Below are 25,901 nucleotides of genomic sequence, written 5' to 3' on the forward strand. Positions count from 1 at the left end.
ATTCCAAAACCCTTCTATTGAAAACAATAACTGTAACAATTAAAATATCGACCCATGTTTTCCACTGGGAAAAAATAACATTTTTAATAAAATAAATCGCAAACCGATGGCCATTAAAATAATATTTGTATTATAAGAACTTACCAATTAATGTAAAAATAACAAAATAAAATGCAAAAATTAATTCCTCAGTAGTACATACAAACCTCGCTTCTTCAAAATTCATACATCTTATTTATTTTATTTAACACATTATATACATATACAATATTTATATATATATTTACATATAAGGGCGGGCATATTGCCATAAGGCAGTTTCTTCCTACCTACCCATACTGTTCAGTTTGAGAAAATTACAAATACATAGACATATTGAATCTTACAATTTTATACAAAAATTAAAAACAAAGATTAATAAAATAAAAATATATAAAAAATTTAACACTATACTATGAAGAGAGGAGGGGGATGGGAAGGAAAGAAGAAGGATAAAGGAACAATTGAAATATTTAGATAGTGACATTTCAATCTTGACTTAAATGTAAATAAAAAAGGGAAGAATAAGGAAGGTCTCTAACATTGGTGGGTAGATTATTCCACAATCGAGCGGCTACTACTGTGAAAGAGGAGGCAAGAAAATTAGAGCGATGACATGGTATTAAAAGGGTTCTTTCGTTCTAGAACGAAGAGATAGTCCGTGTTGTATATATATATGTAATAGGAAGATTTTCGTTCCGAATTCAAATTTGAAATCCCGGATATAAATTTCTGCATTAGTTATTTTTGTCTATGCTCAATTTGACAGCTGTCAGTGCTGTCATAATGCAGCGAATAATAATACTATGTCCGATCATATCACGTAATATTATAATGTAAAATGTAGGAGTTATCTTTTCGCAATTCCTGTTAATTAACGTTTATCTACCCTATTTTTATAACGATGAATGCCGTTATTGGGTTGTGTCATTTTTGTGAATCACACGGACCTCGTGTTGTGTTCTGTACACAAGTTTTTAAAGAAAATAAAATACAATTAAGGGATAATCCACCTGTTACAGATTGCCCTGCTTGTACTTCTATCGGCGTAGAGAAGACGTTTACTACAAACGATAAAAATGGAATCGTATATTGCAGTAAACAAGTACCCTCTAATGAGAAATTGGAGAGTCTTTTAAAACAAGCATGCATAAGAAGTCTTAGCTGTGAAGTAGGTTTCCAAATACCACTTGTGGAAGTGGATATTATTGTTTAATCATTCTATGCCTAAGTCTCTGTCCGCCATAACTTTAAATAAATAATAAAATATATATTTTAATAATATAAATTGTTACAGGTGAGCACTTCAAAAGAAAATGCACTTGTGTTTTTTGGGGATGTAACACAGGGATACGTCTTGAGTTATTCTTTTCAATTGCGTGACACACAAGCTCGAGGACTGCAAAGATTATTTTCTATAATCATACTCATGAGAGACAAAATGTTTTTACTCAATTTAACAACACACTTTTCTAATGAAATGCAGGTAATTTGAAATATTTGACTCATTTATCAAAACAAAAGAAGACTAAATATCTATAATTATAATAAATATAAAAAAACCTATAATTTTTTAGTAAAAATACCGTTCTGATCAAAAAATATGGTTAGTAATTTTATTACAAAGTACACTAAATTAAAATTAAAATCTGAATGAATCTCCTTCAAAGTACTCTCTTTGGCTAGCGATGCACTTATTCCAACGTTGATTTGAAGCATTTCTGGAGGGCTTCTTTCGGAAGAGCTTTCAGCTGCTCCATCGTGGCCCTCTCAATGTTGGGAATGGTGTCAGAACGTTTTCCTTTTAGGACGGTTTTTATTTTTAGAAAGAGCCTACAGTCACATGGTTCTAAATCCAGTGTAAGGCGGATGTGAACTGACAGGAACATTTTTTTTGGCCAAAAACTCAAGGACTAGAAACAAGGTTTCGCGTCAAATTTTTCACTCACTCTTATCATTTACAAATATTAGTTAAAATTCTTTGTATGGACCCGTACGAGAAGTTCGGTTCTTCAATAGAACAGTCAATCCATCTGTTTTAAGGAATAATTTTTGTCATTTTTTTCACATTTTTGTCTGTTTTTGAGGTCGATGTACGCCCCGACCATTGCTCGTCTTCAACTGATTCATTTCCGCTTTAAAATCACTCATACCACTTGTAAACAGTAGTCAGTAACGACGTTATTGCCATACACTGATTTTAACATTTCACGTGCTTATTGGGGCACTTTTTTGCAACTTAATGTTACCGCATTCAAAATCCATGATGCGCGGCAGACACGGTTAACACGACATCACTCTTCTGGCTCTGGAAGCCGACTGACAAGTCACAACTTTCACGCTGACTATCTCAACAGATCAGGTTATCGGACTTATTACTTCAATTAGATGTAGTGTCAGCAGTTGCTGCTATAAAAATTTAATTCACCTTATGTTTTTATCACACCTTGTATTGTGTTCTGTAGGCGTATTATTTAAAAAAATATATAAGAGTCAGTTTGTTCATTGGTAGACCTGCATAGATACCATTACAATAATCGACTCTAGACACTACAAACGCATTTATTAATTGACGGGCGGCATCAACCGGCAAATTTTTGCATATGCATTTAATTTGTCTCAGCTGGTAGAAGCATGAACTTATCGTTCTACTAATTTGAGCGTCAAGAGATAGGTCAGAATTGAGTAAAACTCCCAGTAGTTTAACGGTGGGTAAAACGGTACTCCCTACATTGGGTAGAGCCGTATCCTGGATCAAATTCTGTCGTCTGGCTGAAGCCACCCACAGTTGTTCAGTTTATCTATATTATAAAGTCTATTAAATAAATATCTACAAATAGTAAAGTTGTAAATACTATACCTATAATGCAGAAACAAGTGAATTCTAAATTTGTCATAGTAAGTGTGTAAAATATTTGTGTACAATAAACTCTGAACTTTTTAGATTACTACCAAAGAACTTAATAATTTAGCAAATGATGTGTACAACAAGGAACAGGCTAATTGTTCTCAGAGAGCATTTAGATTAAGAAGAGGAAAAATGGATTCTGAGCCGCCTAGATCTTTAGAACAATTAACAGGTAGACTCAAAAAGACTCGTTACAAAATTTCTCATAAAATCCTAATTGAAAATTTTATCAGATATGAAAAAAAAAAAAAGCTTTATGCTAGCATATTGAAATTTTAATATTGTAGTTTATATTTTTCTATGCAACCTGTGATAATTTGTATGTATGCTGGCTCATTTAGTTTTTCTGGGTTATTCTGCCATGTTTCGTTTGTGTATGTGTGTTTATTTTTTTTGTGTACACCAATTAATGGTGTTTTTACACTGCAATACTACACTGTCCTTAGACTGGCTTCTGAAGCGTAAGACTGATCACCTTACCTTCATGTAACATGATCAAGATATGCTGCATTTGGTGTTCCAATGCAGTATGGATGAATAATAATATGGTATGGATGAATAATAATAATAATATGGTATGATAATGAATCTGAAACAAATATAAATAGATAAAATTTCAATACTAAAAATGACTTCAGGTAAAATAAATAAGAAAAATCAAACAATCCGGGTTTTTAACAAGTTTATTTCATATTTCTAGGTAAAACAAATATATTTGCCTACATTCACATCCGATCCAGTTTTATGCTGTCTTCGGCGAGTAAAATATACATTGAGATTTCGTGTAATGATTTACTACCTACTGTACCGCCAGATAAACCTGACACAAATTGCAATAGTCAAATTAAGTTTTCCTTGAGACATTTGCAGGAATATCTAACTCGAGACGTATTTCTGAAGGTGGTCTACTGCACCTTATTGGGCTTACAGGTAAAAATAATTGCACTAATTTATTTAAACGATTCTTTACTTTATAAATTAAAAGTTATCTTTTATGTTTCAATTTGACATTGACATCTGACATTAACATTAACTGTATTTTAGAAAAAGAGATGTATGTTTAATATGTGCCCGTGTTTACAAATTTTGTGTTTTTATTTAATATATTTTTTTTAAATATATTTTTTTTTTTTAGTGTTATATTTTCTCAATTTTTAAAATTGTTTTTTTTTTATTTATCTTATTATTTTGTTTTGCATTTTATGTTTTATTTTTATGTTATTTTGTAAACTTGCCAAACACAAGAGCTGGACTCTTTTTTGGCAAGTTCAACCTTAAGTGTTTCATTTTTCTAAAAAAAAAAAAAAAATTCTGCAAAACAGCATATATGTTTTTAGCAGGATATGAACTTCATAACACATTGAATGTTTTTAAAGATAATCACACTCAGCAAAATGAAAATTACAATTATTAAAATATAGACAAAAAACATACAAAATTAATGACTTAATTCTGTGCGGTTGATGTTTTTTGTAGATATATCTTGATAAAACTCCATGGTTATTGATTTTGAAAAAAAAAAGTCCTTTGTTTAGTTTTACTTTACTTAATCTGAAGTAGGCATCTTCAGAACTGATAAATTTACACTATTTCCCACTCTGTTGTATTCTCTCCATGTGTTCTTTTCCCGCCTTTTAAATATTAAATATCACTTATTCTCAATTTCTGTCCAATAACAAACTTCCCTAAAAATGAACTGGTTTACAAACTAGTTTTAATTGTATTTATGTTATCTGCCCTTAAAAATACTTATCTGATCTTATCTCCCCTTTGTGAGAAATAATATAAAAGTTGATAATGTTTTAAACATGTTGTAAACACGATTTTGATACGGATAAAGGAGTAAAGATTTAGCATTCAAATAATAAGAAAGGACTTAAATGAAATAATATGGAGATTTTTCACATTAAAAAATGATATTCCCTTAATAAATAATCAAATAAGTTTTCAGTACAGCCCGCTTCGCTTTTTTAATTAAAAATTAACCAATCGGGTAACCCCACCTCTCCCTCTCAATTCTTCAAAACAAGATTAAATATATATTTTTTTAAATTAAGCTCAGTGCATGACTAGACACAGTGGCGTTCGCATCTCTATAAATCTGCATGTGATTTATATATTTTTGGAAATACTATATATATATTACGGTGATGGTGAAGGTGTATTGTAGTATTTGCATGTTGCTGTAGTGAGTGTCCCGACGAAGAGACGGGTACATCTCAAAACCGGTAAAAAAGTCGGTAAGTGGTATACTAATATTTCAATCATATACTAATATTTACTAACATTAGTTATGTTGTAAACAATTTACCAGTCCCGAAGATACTAGCCTACTTAGGTGAAAGTGCTCTTTGATCAAATTAAATAAAGTAAAACTTAAAGTTTTTATTGATAATTTTATCAAAACCATTATGTACTTAATTCTGTATTTCAGGTTGTTGTGAGAGGTGATTCTGATAAAAGTAATTCTATTATTCATACACTGCAATCTCTTCTACCGATCAAATCTGATATTTCCGAGTATCCTGATTATGTTCCATCTACCGTTTCTCGGCTCTTCAGCTGCAAGTCCTGTGTTGCCGTTCCTCAACCATGTACTGGAGTTTGTCGAATTGATATTGTGGATGAAAAGTCTATAATCCACTGGATGGGAGAGCTACCATCAAAATGTTAGTGTATACAACCATTATTATGTATTTTGCAATTATTATTCGAACTTGCTTTTCGTGCATGAAAATCAAAGTTGATGTTTCTGGAATCAGTTTTTATAAAACTTCTCATATTTAAAAAATGGTGTACCTAATGGAAGATTAAATTTGAACTATGCAAATTTCAAAGAGTGTTTTGAAAATGGATACATTTATATATTTAATAACTTTGGTCTCGTATTCAGTACCCATATATATATATATATACATATATTTTGATTATTTTATAATTACAGGTCCCACACTAATGATCAATATCGTAAAAGGAATAGATGAGAGTGGCTTTAGTGACTCAACATTAGAACTTCATGTATTGACACTTTGTGAGGAATGGAAAAAGTAATTAGTAACTCACATAATATAAGAAAAATAATAAATAAGCCAAAAAAAAAAATTTTGGTGAATGTGTATATATCGCCGCCGAATCATTAAATCAGCCTCTGAATTGGACAACTAGGCTGTTCATTAAATGCCGGCATTCAATTGAATGGCTAGGCTGTTTGTTGAACGAATTAAGATAGCTCAACGTTCAAAAAGCTAACCCTTTGAAATGGCTGAGCGATACATATTATTAAACTTAACCCAACTCATCCCTTACCTTTTTGTGTTTCAGCAATGCCATGGCCTTAAAATGCGTCGAACATACAAATCCAGGTGCCATATCATCCATGAAACAAACTCTCGGAATCAAAACCCAAGATGAATCTCTTTTAGAATATTGGATTACTTTTATATCATGAAGTTTATCATAAATTTTTAATTATGTACTTTCAATGACTCTTTTTCCATGATTAAATGTATTACCTATATTATGTACATTGCAAAATCATTAAGACTAACTAGGGTTTGAACATTTAAAATACATAAATGATCTACATAAAATGTTTATTATTTTTATTTAGTGTTAAACTTAGTGGGTGAAAAAAATAATGTCCCTAACTCCTACTGTGAAAACAATAATTGGTATTCAACAAAACAACTATTTAAATTTTTTTCTGTGCTCAGGTCACTGTATTAACGGATTTATTTAGTTTAGTAAATATGTTGAGATTCTTTAGTTTGTCGATGACCTAAAAATATTTAAAAGGATCCATAATGTAGCAGATAGTGTTGTTTTACAAAAAAATATAGATTGTCCTTCTCTCTTTGGTGTCAAGAAAAACTTTTCATAAATGTTCGTGTCAAATAATTAGATTCAATCGTTCAAAAAAGACTTACTTTTCATTATTCACTCAGTGTTGACAGTGTTACCCTTACTTCTGTAAAATACATTTAAGACCTCGGTATCATATTTGATGTAACACTTTCTTTTTGTAGTCATATTGATTATATATCAAAGGGTATGCAAATGTGGTTGGATTTGTATTGAGGTCAGCAAAAGATTTTAAATCAATATCATCAAACAAAAAATTATATTGTTTATTGGTTAGGAGTCAATTAGAATACAATTGTTCAATTTGGTCACCTCTCTAAGCTACCCATTGTGATTAAAATTGAAAAAATCCAGCATGAATTTATCCGGTTCATAAATTTTAAAGTGATTTACCGCGAGAAAATAACTATTATCTTATCTTATCTATATTAAATTTACTTAAAATGAATGATTGAAGAATAATATCTAATCTGTTTTTTTTTGTTGTATAAAGTTGTAAATAATCTTTTTGGTGTTCCAAATGTATGTATTTCAACGGGCCTAATAGACCAAATGAGGCATCAGATTTATTTTAGATATATTAATACATCCAAGTCAAATTTGCACATTAATTCTCTGTTCCTGAGAATTCACTATCTCTGGAATGAATACACTGATGATCAGAAATAGATATATTTGCTACTTTAAATTATTTAGATAATAATTGAGTTTCTCGTATTTTCATTAGTCTGTTTTATATATTATTTTCACTTTAAATTGTATTTTTATATTTGTAAATTGTTTATAACCTCTTTTTTTTTTTTTAAAGGAATAACCCGCTAAGCCTCTATTTTGAGGCTTGTCAGCAGGTGGGATAGAGGGGATATGGAAGAAGGTAATGAAAAATACACCACAACACCCAGACCAATTGAGAAAAAAATCTTGGATTTTTTTCTTGGCGGGAATCGAACCCGCGACGCCAGTTTCACAGATAGCCGTCTAACCAACTGCGCCACGGCGCCTGTCTGTATATGTAAAAGCCCTTTGGGCGTTAATAAATAGATAAATGTACGTATTATTAGTAGAAGTTAAACGGATATCCAGTATCCGGGCTAATTTTACTATCCAGCCAGATAGTATCTCAATATTCAGCAGATACCTAATATTAAATTAACTAAGAAAATTTCACGAAATCAACACCACTAAATTGATTTATTGATATCGACTGTGTTTGAGAAAAAGGAAGTAACCCTCATTATTTGAAAAACTATATATTTTTTTCATATAAACGTTCATTAGTATTCAGTATACACATATCTTTAGTCTGTGGTATACACCTTAGAAAAATAACTTCACCCACAAATAAAAAATGTTTACAAAAGTATATTTCTTATTAAAAATACATTAGCTAGAAAAAAAATAAAGTGCAAGGGGTGAAACTACCCAAAACCACCAGGGTGTTTTTATTGTTTTAAGACAATAAGCCCGATATCCAGCTTGGGCACTTGCCATAAATCCGGTATCCAGCCAAACCACTATCCGTTTCATCTTAAATTATTAGTGTACTGAATATTTTAAGTCTTTTTAGGAATATCAAAAACTCAAAGCAAAATAGGAAGAGTTCTATTTAGAAAGTCTTTATGTTTAGTTAGGCATTCATGCTGCTCACTAAAGAGCTATTAGTTTGTACACAGCACAAGGAGTGTTCTCTCATACTGTTTTTAAGAAAATGCTAGTTGTATTTTCCTGATAAATTAATGTGTTGGTATATCTGCTGTTTAGTTATAATAATAGTTTTTGAACTGATGATAATACTGTAAGATCTGTTTAGAATTATATGATTTCAGAATTTATGATGCAAAATAGTTTTTAAAAAGTTAAAATAAAACAAATTATCATCTTGAGGTGTTTTATTTCAAGATTCTATAAAGTGCTGGAATAGTCTTATTGAATTACAATAAAAATATAGTAATAAAATATGCGAAAGCTGGCTGTTTACTTCTTGTATCCACAGCTGCGCCTGCGACCGCGAGCCTTCTCGAACTTGCGTCCCTTGGAGCGGATATAGGGCTTGGAGTGGGAGCCGGGGACTCCGGGGGCAGCCCCGAAGTGCTTTACGGCCTCACGAGCCTTGCGGCAGCCCTGTAGAAGGACGGTCTTACGCCCCACCGGGGAGCGGAGAGCCAGCTGATCAAAGGTCAAAATTTCACCTGGAATTCAAATAATTTTTTTGTGCGTTAGGTAACAAAATTAAACATTTTTTGCGGTTTAGTAAACAGACAATGTATTAGTTTTTTTCAGAAACTGAGAAATAAAAATACATAAATGCTCATCATCACGTTTGTAGTGCCAATATACATAAATACTAGCGGACCCGACAGATGTTGTCCTGCCCGAACATTGGCTTGCCTGCCATTAGCTGGTTCAGCGAACGTTTTTTTGGTATTCAATTTTTCGATAAACTATATACAAAGTGACATTTCAATCTTAACATATTACAACAGAGATGAAGAACATTTAAGAGAAGGTAATTTAGAAGTCTAGGCATCTACTAGGTATTAACATATTACATCTGTTGTAATATGTTAATATAAACAGCTCCCCAGGGAGTTGAATCCAGTTCTTGTCTACAAAAATTTGGACAAACTCAAAATATTGTTGATTTCAATCTTTTCATTTCGTCATTGTGATTTACTGTTGCCCAAAGCAAAACCAAAAAAAGCGTGCAATACCTCGTTATCCTGCTCCGATTGGCTAAGGCCCGGTTGTATGATCGTTAGTAATAGTCCAAAATAGAAAAAATGAGTTATTTCATCTATAGTAACTAAAGGTGGATAGTAAAACTCTTTAAACGTCAGTTAAAAATTCAACCTGCCAATGTTGGCGAGTAAAATGTTAATAGTAGATAAATGAAGATGGTGTCATTTTTTGACGTTTACCGGTTATCTTTATTTACTCACGTCTCTCAGTATTGTTTTATTTCTGAAAACGGAATGGACTATGCTTTTTAATGCTTAAGCGATCTAAATCGGAGAGTTCATTCGACGATTACTTTTTTTACTTAATCGTCAAAAAAACGAAAACATTTTGAAAACTATTTGACAGTATTTTTCCACCAAACCTCGGCCGTTCAATTTCGTGGCAGTCAATTTTATTTTTGTTTGTTTTAAAATTGTTTTATTTTTTAAGTTCAAAATTTATTTATTAAATAACTCATTAAATCACCCTTTACTTATCTACTCTGCTGTAACAATCAATGTTTCCGCGAGTACAATAAAATTTTAGAGAAATTAAAAATAGTTTTTTTTCATTATCTGACATTTATTAACACAAATATTTTTTTATTATATTTTTCAAAATCTGACATTACGTGGCGACTTTGCAAAAGTGGGGGTTTTTTTTGGACACAGTCAATACATATGATTTTACGCTCCTTCTGGACTATTTTTAATTCTATGATTATATTATGCCTACATTATAATATTTAAGTTAGTATATAAATATTGAAGTTAGTATATGACCTTCCCTATCTAACAGCAACTAAAGAACTTTTTGAACAAACTAAACAATTAAACGTAACTGAACTCTTTAAACTAGAATCTTTAAAATTTATTCATAAATTAGCCACTGATGTAATTGTAGACGAAGAATTAAAACTTGAAAAAAATTGTAGTAAACATGAACACAATACTAGAATATCAGAAAAATATCATATACAATCTTTTAAAACGAGAAAAGGACAATCGAGACTTATAAACCATGGACTGAAATTATACAATAAACTACCAGACAAAACTAAACAAAAGACTCAGGCAACCTTTACAAAAGATGTTAAAAATATTATTATTAACAGTAGAATGTGAATTTTAAAAGTGAAAACATTTTGTTAAATGTATGTAACCCGTAAAGGTTTATCAATAAAATTTAAATAAAAAAAAAAATAAAAAAAATTTCAGAGTTTTACTTTTATTTTCGGCGCTCGGTGGCGACCGGGTGCGTTGTGAAGTTACTCCGGAGTTTAAATTGTTTCCTCTGGACATTTTAAACATTTACCCTTCAATTTTTGACAAAGTGTGTGATTTTATAAAATAGTGAGGTTTACTTAAGTTGGATACGAAATATGTGTAAAAGAAAACAGTTACAGTAACATTACATTATTACATTACAATATTCAAAGTGTTGCACAGCGTTAAGACTGTTTTTTTTTTCTCTGTGTGTGTGAAATTCTGGGAACTGCTTGAAGAAGTTGCCACATGTTACGATTACAGCATAGCTAATGCTTTTGGAATGCACAAATATAACGCATTGAAGTTAAAGACATTGAGTTAATATTATTATTATGGATAACTTATACAGCGCCATTTTCGGAATATAATACCTCGAGGACGCTTTACAAAGTGCTTAAATTTAATTGAAGCTTTTAAATTTGTAATTTAATTAAAACAATTTATTTTGTTTTAACATGCTACGGATTTATTCAAATGATATAGAAAACAAGTGAGTTTTTAAGTTCTTCCCGGAACATCACTTCGCTCTCGCAGCCTCGCACCTCTACTGGGAGAGCATTTCATGTCATAGGGTCTACGACCGCAAATGCGCGTTCACTGAATTTAGTGCGCTGTTTGCATAGAGGTATGATAACTTTTTTCTCGCCTTAGACGTAGCTGATTTAAGCGTAAGACGCCTGTCAGCTAGTTCATCTGGAATGCATATATACCCTTAGATATTCCGGAGCAGAGCGATTTTATACATAAGCCAACAGAGTTTGTATTCCACCCTCGGAGATAAAACGTTGCCAGTGTAATTTGAATGAGTTTATATTTATATTTATGAGGCAATGTTTATCGCAGGAGGCTAAACTAGCAGTTCACAATGGAGTTCTAGTTCCAACTCTAATGTATGGGAGCGAAGTATGGAATTGGAAAAATAATGATGAAAGTAGGTTGAATGCTGTCAAAATGCGATCCCTCAGGCGAATGTGTGGTAAAACGATGTATGATAGGTGCACAAATGTCGAGATCCGTGAAGTGTGTAAGGCTGAGACATGCATTATTGACAGAATCAAGAAAGGGGTGCTGCGTTGGTTTGGACATGTAGAGCGAATGGACAGCGAAAGAACGGCTAAAAGGATCTACGATGCAAATGTTGATGGATGCAGAAAACGAGGAAGACCGAGAAAGACATGGCACGATCAAGTCCATCAAATACTTGAAGATAGACATGTCAAAAGTAGGAATAATCGGCGTGTGTGCGTGAGATGTATGAATGTAGAGGAAGAGAGGTCTGTACGCCAAGATAGAGTGTTATGGCGTTCTATCCTCTCTGCCTACACCTACGGGGAAACGGCGTGATGGTTTGTTGTTGTTGTATTTTTGTTATCTTTTATTTTTCTTGTTTTCAAATAAGATATTAAAATATTGCTATTGTTTTTCGGTTTTCGGTTCTGTTGACCGATGTTATTATTTGATTGAGTTTAAATATGCCATGTTGTCACATGGTTCAATTTATTCGCCTTTTTGACATTTGCAAAGTCACATTGCACAGTGTAACAATGTGTAAAAAATGAATAAAACATAATATTCCATTTTTGAAAATTGGAATAAAAAACAGTGGTTATATTTCACTCAAGTAAAAACGCGGGTGAAACAATGCATTGGTTTTATTGCTTTCAATATTTTAGACATAAATTAGAATAATTGAAAATGCTTTTTTAACCTTTAAGCTATTCATTTTTATTGTTCATCATATTTTATTTTTCTCTGAAATATCACGTCCATATTTGAACTGCAGTGGAACTAGGTTATTATTTGGAAGATGGGACTGACTGAATTTGCTTAATATACCAGAGAAAGCTTTTTTTTTTTTTAAATGCAATTAAAGAAAAGAAAGAAAACTTTTAGACACTTTCAACATTTTTCACACCGTGTTCTATTTAACAAATAATTGCTACTTTTTCATGATTTGGGAGACACTTCCTGTTAGTGGATATGTTTATAATTCAGGGGGTTAATTTTGAACTGATCTGACACCACCCACTCGTTTATTATAATTTGACCAGCATGAGTATAGAACATTAAAAAATCATAAAACCCTTGGAAACGAACACGTCCTTTAATAAAATAAATTGTGATTAAGTGCAGAGTCAGCGCTTAATGCGATAGTTTGGCTTAAAGCTTATATTTTTCTACATGCAATTTTAACCATGTGTGATGCATGTAATTCAATCTCGACTAATTTAGCCAACCAATTTTTTTAAATATTGCGCAGTCGTTGACAATATTTTAGTTATGTCCGAGATACTGCTCATGAAAGTGAATACATGTATGGAGAAAAGCATTAACTGAGTTTATTGTTTATTGAGTAAACTGATTTCTTTATTTATTGAGTAAGATTTATATATATTGAAGAGAAGAGAAGAGAAACAAGAAGAAAAACCAGAGAAGAATTCACATACATATTTCACAATTTGTCACCCAACGAGACAATGGTTTGTTCTAAGGCTAACAAATTGTGCATTTACTGGTTTGCAACGGAACATACATGCAACAATAAAGGCATACCAAAGAAAAATTACACTAAGCATCAAGGAGATACTAGAAATATATTTTACGTTGGTTTCACTGCATAGCCTGGAGCCTATCATAATTAAGTCCTGTGCAGCAATCCACTTGTTTATATTGACTTTAAATGTATTAATATACTTTACATCGGATCTCGTTTGCATTATTATAACAAAGTTCAACTGCGTTTCATTTCAAAGCTATGGATCAAAAATGGCCTTCTCCAAATGAAATATTGTGATCGGTTTGTAAATGTATAGTGGAAATAAATAAAGTATACTTACAATAAAAATCACTTGCTGCCAAACTTTTAAATAACTACTGCACAATTTGGAGAAAAACACTTTCACTACATGAGCGCATTCATCATGCATTCAATAGAAGAACCGCATTGCTACACAAGATAATACTGACCAGCATAATGGTGTCGATGATATTATCAAATACACAATACTTTTTTCACTTTTAATAATTATCTTATGGTCATCAAACATGTTGAGGTTTGATGACACTGTCACAATAGTTTTCACAAAAAGTACGACTTGATAAAGAGCGAAACAAGGATGAAGATGTATATTTAATGCAAATAAGAACAGAAGACTTACCTCCGGCCTTAATGATCCTTGCCCTAGCCTTTTCGGTGACATGCAGGGCGCAAATTGTCATCTTTGGAATATCGTAGATTCTGGCATCATCAGTAACTGTTCCAACAATGACAGCGATCAGGTTTTCACGGGTGGGCTTCTTCATGTTGCGAACGATCCTCGCAAGAGAAATTGGAGGTCTGTTAATTCTGCTCATGAACAACCTCCTTAGTACGATCCTGTTAAACTTAGCCCTGGTTCTACGGGCCAAGAATCTGTACAGCTATAAAATAAATAAATAATTATATTGAATGTGGTTTTAACTGTATTACAGAGTTTACACACTGATTTTTAAGACATACCTTGACAATAAGGCGAAGATATACATCTTGCGACTTCGGCTCAGTACGCCGAACTATGCGGTCGTATTTATGATTAATGTCAATACCCTGGGAAAAATAAAATAAAAAATTAGATAATCCGAACTCTTTAAATTCATCCTGCACAAACTTGTCACCAAAATATCACATTTTACGGCAGATGAATCCAGATTTGAAAATTTATTTGACGGCAAATAAACTCACCATGATGACAACCGGATAGAGAAAGATCGCAAAATTGAGGTTAGAGAGGGAACAGAGAATAGACACAACTTAACGAAAATTAAAATTAACAAATAAAAAATTGTTTTTTGTTTGACTATGGCTATTGTAACTGGGGCTAGTATTTATGTAAATTTATGTAAAAAAAAATATTATTCTTCGAATTAGGTAGGTATTTAGAATTATGCAATATTATTTGAATTTAGTACAAAGTAATCTGAATTTTCTTAAGTCTAACAAAAGCTGTGATTTATATTATTTATTTATATCGAGTAACTAGTAATGACTATATTATAATCTCTGATATCAATTTGAAAACAAGGACACTTAATTAAGAGTTCATATATTTACATAAATATGAGTAAAAGGAAATCGACAAATTATAAAAGAATGTGTTTTCCGGAGGAATATAAAATTATTGCATTTCCTCCTAAGTTGAATGAATTCAGAGTTGAAGGCCTTTTTTGTGATGGTGTTGTTCACTGTGCGGATAATAAATTAATAAAAATTCACAGAGCTATATTGTCAACGGCTAGTCCATATTTTAAAACCGTTTTTTTAAACACATTAAATCTAAATCAAAATGAAAAATGTGTGACTTTTGTGGATATCTCAAGCCGATTTCTAAATTTATTGCTTGATTTTGCATATACTGGTAGTTGTCAAATTACAACGGAAAATGTTGAAGAACTTTTAATGTGTGCTGACCGATTTGACGTTATAGGAGTCATTCAACTGTGCTGTCAATATTTGAGAGAAAATTTAAGTCCACGAAACTGCTTTGATATTTTGAAAATCGCGAAGCAATATTTTTGCCAATGTCTCCAAAAAAAGGTTCAACTTTACATAAGACATAATTTCTCTGATATTATAGTGAATCCTGAAGAATTTAACAAACTCAGCGAAGAAGAAGTTAGAAAAATTTTGAACGACGACGAATTGAATGTGAGGCGTGAGAAAATTGTGTATAAAGCAATTAAAACTTGGGTCAAATATGACCCCAACAATAGGAGTTATCGGATACCAAATTTGCTAACTTGTATCAGGTTCGATGAAAGAGACAACAATAATCTGCTTGAAAGGGTTCTTAATTGGAGTTGGATTGATAATGATCAGGTAAATACTATAATTTCGCTATTGGGAATTTTAAATGAAAAATCTTCATTCCATTTTATGTATAGGTACTTAATGTACCAAAAAGTCCATGCCTTAAATAATTATATTATTTGTAATCGTAAAAGGTGTAGGTAGGTATATTGATGGACACATTGCCTATAAATCTATTAAATAAAAAAATATATACAATATTGTTGACGTTGATGTTTGGCAGAAAGAAATTATAGAGGCTACAAGTTCGGCATCCTTGGTTCCTTCCTGTATATTCTTGCGGTCGCGGATCCCTTATGAAGTTCTATTTGCTATTGGAGGATGGAGTGTCGGAAGTCCAACTAACCATATAGAGACGTACGACGTTAGGTAACTCAATTCATGGTACTATTTTAATATTGAAACTAATATTTTCATACGTTTAGAACCTTCGATAATAGTTTTGTAAACAGATGCAAACTGCAAACAAATAACTATCTAGGTATTATTTGTTCTGTATCCGGGCGGATGGAAAAAAAACACAATGTGAAATAGAACCAACACTCTAGATGAGTGCTTTCAACTAGATGATTGCTCTCGGAAAAAAAATCCCGAAAAACGAAATTGTTTAGTCAGTTAAAAAATCATTTATAAAAACGCACTGAACTTCCTCGCTGTCTTGATTTTTTTTTGCTTTTCCACTTCCCAACTGGGGTCTTTTTTCCCCCATAAATGTAAGGAATTTCCCATGGAGTTTGACATATTTTTCACGAGAGGTTTTTTAATTTTCACAGCATAAAATAATATTTAAAAATAAAATTAAAATAAATAATTTCGTAAAATAATATTATTTTAAGCTTCTTTATTACTAAACATAGGTACCAAGCTTCAACAAATATATTCTTTCATATTAAAAATCAAGCTGCCAGTACTATAGTAATGCTAGATTGGTATTTTTTAACACTACATTGTAAACATCGATTATATTATTTGAAACCTACGTGTTGCAAGGATCTAGTACCTAAACTTCTTAGACTTCTCAGGTCCCATGTGGATGTTATTTTTTGATGATAACGAAATGACGATTTTGGTGGATTTTTTTTACGTGTGATTGGTGGGAAATTAGACGCTTCTTATTTTTAGGGCTGATAGATGGTCTTCCTCGAGGTTTACTGATCAAGCTCCCAGGGCCTACCACGGAGTGTGCGCACTTAACATGCAGGTGTACATTATCGGGGGGTATGATGGCCACAATCACTTCAACACTGTGAGGTGCTTCGACCCTGTCACCAAGGCGTGGAAGGAGAAATCGTGCATGCACCAGGCGAGGTGCTACGTCAGCGTAGTTGCTCAAGGTAGAGAATTATTGTGTAATCGAATATCGCGTATTCACATGATCATACCCCCAAACCCCCCAATGCAGTGTATCTTGGCCATCCGATACATAAAGGTGAAAATTATGATCTTGTGCTTTAGGCGCTAGCCCAAGGATAATTAACTATTGCAGTGTAAAACGACATTTCAATAAAATATTTCACAAATTGAACCCGAGCTCTGAAATAATGTTGTCGACTCGATGGTTTGTAAAAGACCCAAAAATAAAATTGAGTGGAGATTAGTCCGCCTTGTGGTCTACTAGTTGGCGCATTTTCCTGCCATGCCATTTCCCGGGTTCTATTTCCGGTAGGGTCCCTGAAATGATAATTTCATAAATTTTTCATGCTACAGTATTTCATGGCTCCAGAGTCTAAGACTGATTATCTTGCGTTCGTGTTTATTATAAATGATCGCTGATACACTATAGTTTATTGGAATATTAATGCAGTGTCCTATACAGTAGCGTTTTTTTAACCGCCGGTCTGCGGGCCGGTACCGGTCCGTTGGGATTTTCTGCCGGTCCGCAGAAATACTTGTCGACCATTTAAAAAAAAAAAAAGTTTTTTTTAAATATTTCTATACCTGTTGTAATATAATATGAAAAACCAATAAACAAAATACTACTTAAATAAATGTTTTTATACCTGCGTTACCGGTCCGCAAAACTTTTCTCCTATTTTCACCGGTTCGCGGGCCTAAAAAGGTTGGGAAATGCTACTATATGTATAGCATTGGAAGCGGATAAAGGAATGAGGAAGGTATTTTTTTTCAAATGCTTTGGAACTCCCGTTAATTACATATTTAAGAACTTACCCGGCAATAGCACATTATTATAGGAAGACATAATTTGGTCAACGATTTAATTATTTTTCAGCGAAATTATTCCACATGCTTCCCCAACGATCGAAGTAAAGAAAAAATAAAGAAGTAAGTATCAATTTCAAAATGTAAATTCGGCGGGAACAGTTTTTGAAAATGCCACGTGACCAAAGTAAAAGAAAGGGCAGTCTACATTATTTCGAGTACAAATTTTCTCGTAACATGTGATTCTATCGGGGAGTCTACCTCCTTAATTCAAATTTGTATGTATACAATGTTTCATAAGGATATAATTATAATGATTTGTCATTTAATAATTTAGCGTTTATTTTATTTAAAAGATTTAGCTCATAAAATTATAGTGGGTTATTGTGTTATTGTACAGACGGAAAGATTTATGCACTGGGAGGTTTCAACGGCATGTGTAGACTTAGTTCTGGGGAGAGATATTGTCCCACAAAGAACCAGTGGGAGATGATTGCTCCTATGAACAATCCCAGATCCGATGCCAGCGCAGCCTCCTTACAAGGGAAGGTAATCATTCTCAAACATTTTGTTCTGATTTTAAAAACAAAGTGGGTGCAGTCTGTCAAAAAATAGTAGAAATAAATTTAGGGCGCTGCGCTGGTGTTTTTATGTTAGAAACAGAACGTCGTTATCTTGTCATAACTAACACATAACCAATATCAAAACAAGCCGTTTTAAATTTGCTGTTGCTAGCGTAAATAAAATCAGTTGTAGATACGATTTTTATTGTCTTTTACTCTTTTTTGGCAGACTGTATTTTTTTATATATATTTTTTAATAGGTTGATTTTTTACAAGATTTTGATAATATCTTTATGCATATGTCGTGCAAATTTGAACGGATAAGTAGACGAATCATAACTAAGCAAATATATACTTAAGTAATATATGTATTTTTTTACATCTTTTTTGATTTATTATTTTAATAATAATGACCACGCATTGTCTCTTCGTTCAAATCACCCAAGCGATAATTGTTTACTTTATTTTCCTATTGTATACAAATCGAATAATTTCTAAAGAAGTTTTTTTATTAATATCCCTACAGAGATGAGGTAGAATTTTTTCAAATTCAGGATTATGGATATTCGAGCGTTTACAGGGCTTATGACCTGTCATTGGCTGGGTTAAGTGGCCACTTGACGTATTTACATATTGCCCTTGCCCCCTTGGGAGAAATCCAGATTTGTGTATGTACAAAAAAAAAATACACGTACCAAAAATAATGTTGTCTAAAGAAGTTATTGGACAATTCGTCGATTTAATAATTTCACACATGCTAAAAAATATTTTCTAGCAAGTATAGCGGAAATTATGAAGTTTATGAATTTGTATCATTTATTTATATTTTAATACGATACTGTCGCCGGACAGTTCTAAAATGTACGAAAATATTCTTTAAAAAAAACATATTTCGAACGTACCTACGTGCCAGAACATCATTGTTTGGCTAATTAGTTGGCTCATGAAAACCCGCGGAATGAAAACATTCATCAAATAAACCAATCTTCACGTGAGACCTAAATGATTACTTTAAACGTTTTTTTTTATTCTAGGAGTTTGGTATCACATGGTAAAATAATACATAATTGAAGAAAGAAAACAACGCTTCCTAAAGTATTACGAAATATCAATGTGAACTTAGTAAATAATATTATTTTATTTTTTGGCATCAGATTTACATAGTGGGAGGTATAAACGGGCAAGAGATCCTGACGTCCGGAGAAGTGTTTGATCCTGAGAATAACCAGTGGACCTTCATCAGGCCCATGAGCAGCCCCCGTTCTGGGGTCAGCCTGGTCGCGTATTGCGGCTTCCTTTACGCTCTTGGGGGATTCAATGGCTTTATCAGACTCGACACGTGTAAGTAATTTTGGTTTGACAGACATTTTAACAAATATGGAGAGCCTCTCCTTCTTGATAAACTTCCTAGGGAAATTTCTGGCACTCTATTATAATCACTCGGACATACTAAACATTTTATTAATGTATTTCTTATTTTATCTGGGACATTCTTTTCTTCTTTTTTCTTTGAATGGCAAGCTTGCAATATTTAAGATATTTTGCAAACAAAGAAACTGTTTCCCTTGGCACGAGACCACAGTGATGAAAAATTATTTTTAATAATAAAAAAAAAAAAAAAAGAATAAATAATATTATACTATTATGACATATGTACTTTTTTACATAAACAATATGTACTAGGTAATCCACGCGTGTCTGTAAATACAATATTAGTATTTTTTTGATATTTTGTAATTTACGCTTATGTACGAAATAATGCCCTTTGTATAAAAAAGTCAATAGGTACTAGGTAAGCATATTTATATCTTATATTTATATGTTTTTCATTTTATGTACTAAGTACCAACCATAAAATGATAAGTTATCGTATCACAGATAGCAGACAAGCTTGCTGCAAACTTGCTTTATGGTTGATTATAAATTGCTACGTCAAATATGACGAGACAAGTTTTTGATAATATTGCTGCAATCTAATGATGTTTCAGAATCTGAAATTTATACAGTGATGATCAACACGTTGCCATATACATGCATTTACATACGGGGAAAATGCATAATTAAATCGTGTTGTAAAAACGCTATACTGCATATTGCTGATTTAGAGAGTAATTAATGCCAACATTTTGGTCAATTTTCACCATTGAACTGAATATCAAAACAGGGGTGCAATGTGCAATTATGGATCTTATCGTGAAGGTAGAGAAGAAAGAAAATTTGTTGATTATTATTTTTTGCATGCGAATACACTTTGCGTCATACGCGGCCATAGTGATGATTAAATGTTAAATGGTTGGGGTGGTTCAAAAATCGAAAAAAATAACTTATACGGTTTGTTAATTCCACCTAAGTAAGTGTTTTAGGTAATGCTTAAGGTCGCAATAATGTTCTAAATAGAAATCATCCTGTTTAATTTCGCGTGTTCATATTTATTTACATGCAAAAAATAAAAATCCTCTAATTAATTATTCTCGAGGGCAGTGGTCGGCAAACTCATAAGTCAAAAGAGCCAAAGATCAGCAGTACAACAATTAAAATTTCTTCTGAGAGCCAAATTTCTTTTCGTATTAAAACTATTCCCCTTTGAAAGCCAACACACCTTACAATGCAGCGAAGATTTCCGTATTTAGTCTCTATTTCAAGAGTTCTTTAGAGACTATTGTGTTGACAATCTTGATCATCAAATACATAACATTGAAAACAAGGCTCTCATGATTGATTATTGCCTGGAAAATAAAAACAAAAGCTTTCTCACTTCAGTCATACTTTTAGCCTCATATGTTGAAATTGGAACAATTTAATCTAGTTCCATATGAATCTTGCCCATGAATTTAATGACAGCATTTGCAATATCCTCAATAATCCAAGTAGCAAGAAGACTAAAGGTTTGCGCTGTGTGAGCCGCACTCTAGTGACCAACGAGCCGCACGTGGCTCGCGATCCGCGGTTTGCCGACCACTGCTCTAGGGTGTAGAGAATATTAAAAATAGCACTCCAGGGTTCATTATTATCTTCTATTTAATTTTTATTTATATACCTACCTGTGTCTAACAATCGCGTGCATATTTTTAACTAACTTCGGTATACCTGTAGTACTTAAAGGTGACGAACAATTGACCAAAATAAGTCAAAGTAATCTATTCTACTTAGGTGAGAAGATTAACCCTATTCAGATGTCCGATTGGGAGGCAGTTACCAATATGGGAGTCACTAGAAGTAATTTCGCAGCAGTCATTTTGGATGAAATGATTTTCGCAATCGGAGGATTTAATGGTAGAAATACTTTTTGCAGTAGTTTTATAACTGAATATTAAATATGATATTTTTTTTAATTTACAAATACTGAGAAAATTGCGTAGGTAATGCGGTCGAATATTTGCTACTTATTTCTTTATTTTTATTTAGAAGTTCAACAAAGATGCACAAGATACACAATTTGTAAATAAGCGATGGTAGGGGAACCCGGGTCAGAACGGGGTACCGGGGCGGAACGGGCAGGAGGCCCATGGGCTCGCTACGGGCGACAGAGATGCGTGAACTTCAGGCACGACGTTCAGATCGTTATCTGAGCTATATGGAGCAGCCTTTGTCGGTATCAGAGTGCGTTTAGTTAACAATTCATCGAACGTCGGTAAAAAAGTTCGCAAGTTCTAATATTTGTTCTGCTACACCAAGATAAATAACCCATACATTATTTCTTATTCGAAAATTTACATTACTCGTTTATTTCGTCGGCCTCGTGGTGTAATGGTCAGCGCGTTTACCTACCATGCCAGATGTCTCGGGTTTGATTCCCGACATGGTTGAAATGAAATATTTATTTAAAAGGGTGTCTTTACACTAGAATATTTCATAGTCCTTGCACTGGTACCTGAAGCGTTAGACTGATCATCTTGCCTTCATGTAACAAAAATTATCAAGATACGCTTCAATTGGTGCAAAAATGCAGTGCCCTATGCAACATTAGGTGTGGAAAAGGAAAAATGATGATGATGTTTATTTCTACGCGCTTTTGACTAACTAAAAGTAAAGTGATAATCACATGTGCGCCAAGGGGTCGGGAAGAAAAAGAAATATCTCTTTTTTTAACAGTAATTACACATTGAAATAAATCAAACTTTGGTTTCTTTGTAGAGAAGTAAATGAACGTACAATTTGACAAACAATAGTGTTATTTCTTTCAAACTCTCACAAATTGCAATCAAAGCTTAGCTACGACGTTTTGCCCCGGATTCCCCTACCATTCTAGTTTGTATAAAATCAATAATATGTCAACCGGATTCAGAACGCGACTCTTCCTTTGTCAAGGCATAAAAATAAACTAACACTTGATATTTTAGAACTTACTGAAGACATATTTTGTGTTTATTAATTTGTAAGCCGTGTAGACATTATAGACGAAGGAACAGTTTGAAAACCGGTCGGCATATTAAACTTGTTTGAATGATTTTACACAAATCAAATACCCATGTAATTAAATTATCTAACACAAAAAATTACAAAGTTGGGGCTTCAAATAATATTTTTATTTGATTACTTGCTAGTTTGCTGAAAAAAAAAAACGGGATATCTTTGATGAATATTGTAGATGTTTTTCTTATTTTTGGTCATATAGGTAAATTAATATGTTTTGATTTTGTTTATTTGGAAATTATTTGTTTATTTTTATTTATGGAGACACAAGTTCCAACTCCATAAGACTAAAATCCTGTGTTTTAAGAGTTGGGACGAATACAGTAATAATAAATAAACATTCAGAATAATATAACTCTTTCAAAATAAAACAAAATATGTAAATAATAATACCGCACCCACACATAAATTAATATTTATTAATTTAATTCAATGTACAATACAGCACAATGCCAATAAGGAACTTCAGCCCTGGGAAATTGGATATAATAAATGTTTTTTTGCGCGCGGTAAAAATTGGAGCATCAAATTGTAACGCAAAGTTTCTTCAAAATGTACGAAAAAATAATAAAAAATATTTTAATAAAAACGAGCTACTTTTAATTACTTCACTAGTTCATATGAATCAACCAATGATAAGAGAATTATGGAATATTTCCGGTTTGCTTGCTGTCAATGGACCAATGGGCACAAAGCAGAACCGATCGAGAATAAGCGGAAGAGAACCTCTGACGTCGCACGCGGATTTATTTCAGAAATACAAAACTTTAAAAATCATAGCGAAAACGATGTGTAAAAATGTTAAAAAAACACTGAACTTCCTCATTACACTGTACATATATGATAAGTATTTACAAAAACATGTTTGAAAAAAAGTTCACAATAGATGAGTAAGGTGCAACAATTAATCCATAAAAAAATTGTGAAGAGATAAAAAGTCATATTGTGAAGAAATAAAATATCTACAAACATGTTTACAAAGAAATCACCTTTAAAAATTATGATACATAGTTAGAGATGAAGAGTCTGAAACTGGTAATCCCAGAATGGAAAAGATTCACCTCTCTCGAAAGGCATGTTAACAAACCAATCATTCTCCCTACAGGCATAATCTACGATAAATTTGTCCTGTATTCGGGAAGAACAGGTGGTCTGTGTCGCCTAGCTCTTAAGTAGTTGATCGGTACATATAATATGTAACTTCATAGAAAACAGCGATGATACATATGTAATTTACATCCAATAAATTGAAACATTAATCTAAATCATGAATCAAATATTAATATGTATATCAACAAAAACAAGTTTTTTTTTTAATGTGGTATTTTCAAAAATAATTTCACATAACATGTTATTTTGGTAATACTATGAGGTGTTATAGATAATTTTATTATGCATTTGGTGTGCTCGTTAGCCAATTCATGCCTGTGTAATGTTTATGTTTTTTGGAATGGGTTTTTCCAATTTGCGGTGTTTGTTGTGAATTGAGCTGTGTTAATCTGGCCAGCAGGTGCCAACACCATCTCCACTGTAGAGTGCTACGACAACAGGAATGAGGTGTGGCGCAAGGTGTCCGACATGAACCTCAACAGGTCCGCCCTCAGCGCGTGCGTCATCGCGGGCCTCCCCAACGCGAGGGACTACGCCGTACTGCGCGCCCCTGGGACGACGGACAAGCCACGCAATCAGACTCCTCCACGTAGGACTATGCATTTTGAAAATCTTGTTTTATTAACGTTTTGAGATTTTTAGTCCAGCAACGAGTCTGTGACTGCTCGTTTTTTTATGATATTTTCAGATAAAACCATGTTTTTATGAGTTTCGGTATTTGTAGTCGAACAACCTAACCTAACCTAAGCCCGCGGAAGCATTTCCCGAGCAATAGGGTCGTCGATGATTGTAATAAGAAGAATTGCTTTTAACGTGTAGTCTGAATAACTTACTAGAACTGATAACTAAAAATGAGTTAAATTTGTTTTAGAGGAGTTAAAATATGCCAACAATGTAAGGTCAAACTTCACTAGAGCGACATTGCGCGGCAACACGAAATATTATTTTGACTGTTTCAGATGAACCGAACCGCACTACAGTAGCGCTACACTGCGCGGCACTCTATACAAAATATTGTCGTGCGGCGCCACTAAAGTGCAGTGATGCTGTATTGCGGTTTGATATTTAAGTATATCAGCTTTGAACTGCTCGCTTAAAATAAAAATAATAATGATTAGTCCTCAACTACTCGTTTATGTGATATTTTCAGATAAAACCAGCCGCCTTGCCGCGAAGAACGTTTCGAGATTTCAAGTGCGGCTTCTGACTGTGCGGCAACAATTACTCGTATATTTGATATTCAAATAAAACGTAACTAATAAGAATTCTACGTTTCGAATAAGTTCCAATACATACGCGTTTTGTCGTTTCGCTGTGCAAACAAACCTTCGAAGGTATGTTCTTGGTACGCTATAGGATTTTTTTTGCATGACAGCAAAATTTCTTTGACCGGACAGTTTCCAACGGCTAGGCCCATTTCATACAATCGTAAAAATCCACACGGCACGATAAAATTACATGGGGTGGATTGACTTTTATTGTTTTAGATGCATACATGATATATATTTAATTTATTTAATAGCTGGTAAACGCACTTATCGGTACACCATGAGGTCAACTAATCTACATTCGATTTCCTTACGAGATTTTTTACCTGAGAGTACCTAGCTAATAAATAAATAAAAAATATAAAAAACTAACCACCCTAATTTTATTTCGTAAAATCGGCCTTAATCATAGTAAAAAATGGGTTCCCTAAAACTCGAATTTTCAAAAATCTGCAAAATACTGAACAATAAAATGGACGATTCATTGTAGAAGTGGCATAAAAGAGACTGACATAAATACACTAACTTGATTGGAAAATATATTTACAAACATTATATCTGTATTTATTATTGTGTTATTTGTAAAATTCTAATACTTGTTTTTGAAAAGCGTTTATGCTCCCTGTGATAATTTGCAAAATTTAATAAATATTTTTTAAAGTTGTTTATCTTACGCTCTCTGTGATAACTTGTATGAGATTTTAGCATTTGATATTGTAAATGTTTTTTAAATTAAAAAATAGTACT

General features: G+C 32.7%; 3 protein-coding genes across 7 annotated transcripts; 2 read left to right on the top strand and 1 right to left on the bottom strand.

The window, feature by feature from the left end:
- The first annotated feature begins 657 nt into the window (after window positions 1-657).
- BHD (folliculin) lies at window positions 658-6,537 on the top strand. Its single transcript, XM_088237636.1, has 7 exons — window positions 658-1,210; window positions 1,337-1,525; window positions 2,984-3,119; window positions 3,648-3,877; window positions 5,382-5,616; window positions 5,892-5,994; window positions 6,269-6,537. The coding sequence occupies exons 1-7, from the start codon at window positions 944-946 to the stop codon at window positions 6,393-6,395; spliced, it is 1,287 nt and encodes a 428-aa protein (XP_088093762.1). The 5' UTR covers window positions 658-943; the 3' UTR covers window positions 6,396-6,537.
- Window positions 6,538-8,679: 2,142 nt separating this feature from the next.
- RpL18 (ribosomal protein L18) lies at window positions 8,680-14,584 on the bottom strand. Its single transcript, XM_088237638.1, has 4 exons — window positions 14,516-14,584; window positions 14,294-14,380; window positions 13,953-14,214; window positions 8,680-8,997 (listed from the first exon to the last, which is right to left on the bottom strand). Exons 1-4 carry the CDS (start codon window positions 14,516-14,518, stop codon window positions 8,783-8,785), a joined length of 567 nt encoding a protein of 188 aa, XP_088093764.1. The 5' UTR covers window positions 14,519-14,584; the 3' UTR covers window positions 8,680-8,782.
- A 234-nt stretch (window positions 14,585-14,818) lies between these two features.
- LOC148274094 (kelch-like protein 10) lies at window positions 14,819-25,234 on the top strand. 5 transcript variants are annotated; one of them, XM_088237629.1, is made up of 8 exons: window positions 14,819-15,649; window positions 15,864-16,009; window positions 16,763-16,974; window positions 18,201-18,349; window positions 19,518-19,704; window positions 21,514-21,636; window positions 24,284-24,475; window positions 25,037-25,234. In XM_088237629.1, the coding sequence occupies exons 1-8, from the start codon at window positions 14,891-14,893 to the stop codon at window positions 25,132-25,134; spliced, it is 1,866 nt and encodes a 621-aa protein (XP_088093755.1). In that variant the 5' UTR covers window positions 14,819-14,890; the 3' UTR covers window positions 25,135-25,234. The 5 variants fall into 5 exon arrangements, with proteins under 5 accessions (XP_088093755.1, XP_088093756.1, XP_088093757.1 ...); XM_088237630.1 differs by having other exon boundaries at window positions 24,287-24,475; XM_088237631.1 differs by having other exon boundaries at window positions 24,284-25,234.
- Window positions 25,235-25,901: the final 667 nt, after the last annotated feature.

This window comes from Micrasema longulum, unplaced genomic scaffold (genome assembly GCF_059751315.1).
Source record: "Micrasema longulum isolate JH-2025_06_02 unplaced genomic scaffold, ASM5975131v1 h1tg001763l, whole genome shotgun sequence".
NCBI classification, from domain to species: domain Eukaryota; kingdom Metazoa; phylum Arthropoda; class Insecta; order Trichoptera; family Brachycentridae; genus Micrasema; species Micrasema longulum.